This window comes from Chiloscyllium plagiosum, chromosome 39, assembly GCF_004010195.1.
Source record: "Chiloscyllium plagiosum isolate BGI_BamShark_2017 chromosome 39, ASM401019v2, whole genome shotgun sequence".
Taxonomy (NCBI): domain Eukaryota; kingdom Metazoa; phylum Chordata; class Chondrichthyes; order Orectolobiformes; family Hemiscylliidae; genus Chiloscyllium; species Chiloscyllium plagiosum.
This window is the reverse complement of record NC_057748.1, coordinates 26247551-26249275: the sequence shown is the minus strand read 5'-3', so window position 1 is coordinate 26249275 and position 1725 is coordinate 26247551. Positions and strand designations below refer to the sequence as shown.

At 56.1% G+C, this 1725-nt stretch overlaps 1 protein-coding gene across 1 annotated transcript in view; it reads right to left on the bottom strand.

The window, feature by feature from the left end:
• Positions 1-869, bottom strand: part of slc35a2 (solute carrier family 35 member 2) — a 13316-nt gene extending 12447 nt beyond the window's left edge. Inside the window, exons 1-2 of the mRNA XM_043679329.1 lie at positions 865-869; positions 578-801 (exon numbers count right to left, since the gene is read on the bottom strand). Coding sequence (XP_043535264.1) covers positions 578-801; positions 865-869 — 229 coding nt within the window. The remainder of the gene's footprint in view (positions 1-577; positions 802-864) is intronic.
• Between the last annotated feature and the right edge of the window lie 856 nt (positions 870-1725).

Below are 1725 nucleotides of genomic sequence, written 5' to 3'. Positions count from 1 at the left end.
TCCCCGGTTCCGAACCACCACCCCCCCCCCCCGGGTTTCTCCCAGGGATACAATCCCAGCTCCTCAAAACTCTCCGTGACCCCTCACCACCCACAACCTGCATCCTCTCCCCTCCAAAGCCTGCTCCTCCTTCCTGAAGTGCGGGACTCAGAACGGGACACCACTTCTCCGGCCGGCACGCAGCCTGTGTCTCGTCCAAGTTCAACATCACCTCTCACCCCCCCGCCCCAAACAACTCGCACGCCCGATGCCTCGTTCATTAATAGAGCACCCCGAACGTGAGGCCCCTTCTGGTAGCACTGTGTCCCCCGTTCTGGCCAAAGGACATTATTCACCTGGAGAGAGTTTGGGGAAGAGCACGGCGCCGGGAACGGAGGGATTGAGTTATAAAGGCTGGGATGCTTTCCCCCCCCCTGGAGCGTGGGAGGCTGAGATTTATAAAATCGTGAGGGACGTGGCTGGGGCGAGTAGGAAAGGCTTTTCTCCCCAGGGTGCGGCAGTTCAAGACTAACGGGGCACTTTTTTTTATACATAGGTTATCGAGAGCATGGGGACAGACCTTTCGGCGACGGCTTACCTCGCTTCTGGCCCAGAATCAGAACGAGGCACGTGCTGAGTTTGAAAAGCTCCACCATCACCACAGCAGAGGTAGAGAAGAACTTGTTGCCGGGCACCGTTCGGACGTAGCGGATGCACAGGATGACGGAGGCGTTCTGGATCACCAGGACAGCGAGGCTGGCGTATTTCAGCTTCTCGTTAGCTGTGAACGAGGAGGAGGAGGACGAGGAAAGACTCTCAGCGCTTCAGCCCACGCACACTTTGCACCCTCTCCGCACTCCTGACTGAGGGAGCTTTACTCTGGACCTCATCCTGTGCTCTCTCTGTCCCTGGGAGTGTTTGATGGGGGAGCAATGTAGGGGCAGCACTACTCTGTTATCTGACCCCGTGCTATCCCTGCCCTCTGAGTGTCTCATCAAGGACGGTGTCGAGGGAGTTTTCACCTGATTCCTGAAGAAGGGCTTATGCCCGAAACGTCGATTCTCCTGCTCCTTGGATGCTGCCTGACCTGCTGCGCTTTTCCAGCAACACATTTTCCAGCTCTGATCTCCAGCATCTGCAGCCCTCACTTTCTCCTAGGAGTTTTATCTGTATCTGACCACCTGTCCTGGGAGTGTTTAATGGTGGGACGGTATAAAGGGAGCTTTACTCTATCTGACCACCTGCTCTGGGAGTGTTGGATGGGGGCCAGTGTAGAGGGAGCTTTGCTCTGCATCTAACTCCCTGTCCCTGGGAGTGTTGGATGGGGGACAATAATTAGAGATAGCGTTACTCTGTAACGGACCCCATGCTATCCCTGCCCTAAGAGTGTCTGATGGAGGACAGTGTTGAGGAAGCTTTACTCTGTATCTGTCCCCCTGTCCTGGGATTGTTTAATGGCAGGAGTGTGTAAAGCGAGCTTACTGTGTATCTAACCCCCTGTCCCTGGTAGTGTTGGATGGGGGACAGTGTAGAGAGAGCTTTACTCTGTGTCTAACCCCCTGTCCCTGGGAGTGTTGGACGGGGGCCAGTGTAAGGGACCGTTACTCTGTGTCTAACCCCCTGCCCCTGGGAGTGTTGGACGGGGGCCAGTGTAAGGGACCGTTACTCTGTGTCTAACCCCCTGTCCCTGGGAGTGTTGGACGGGGGCCAGTGTAAGGGACCGTTACTCTGTGTCTAACCCCCTGT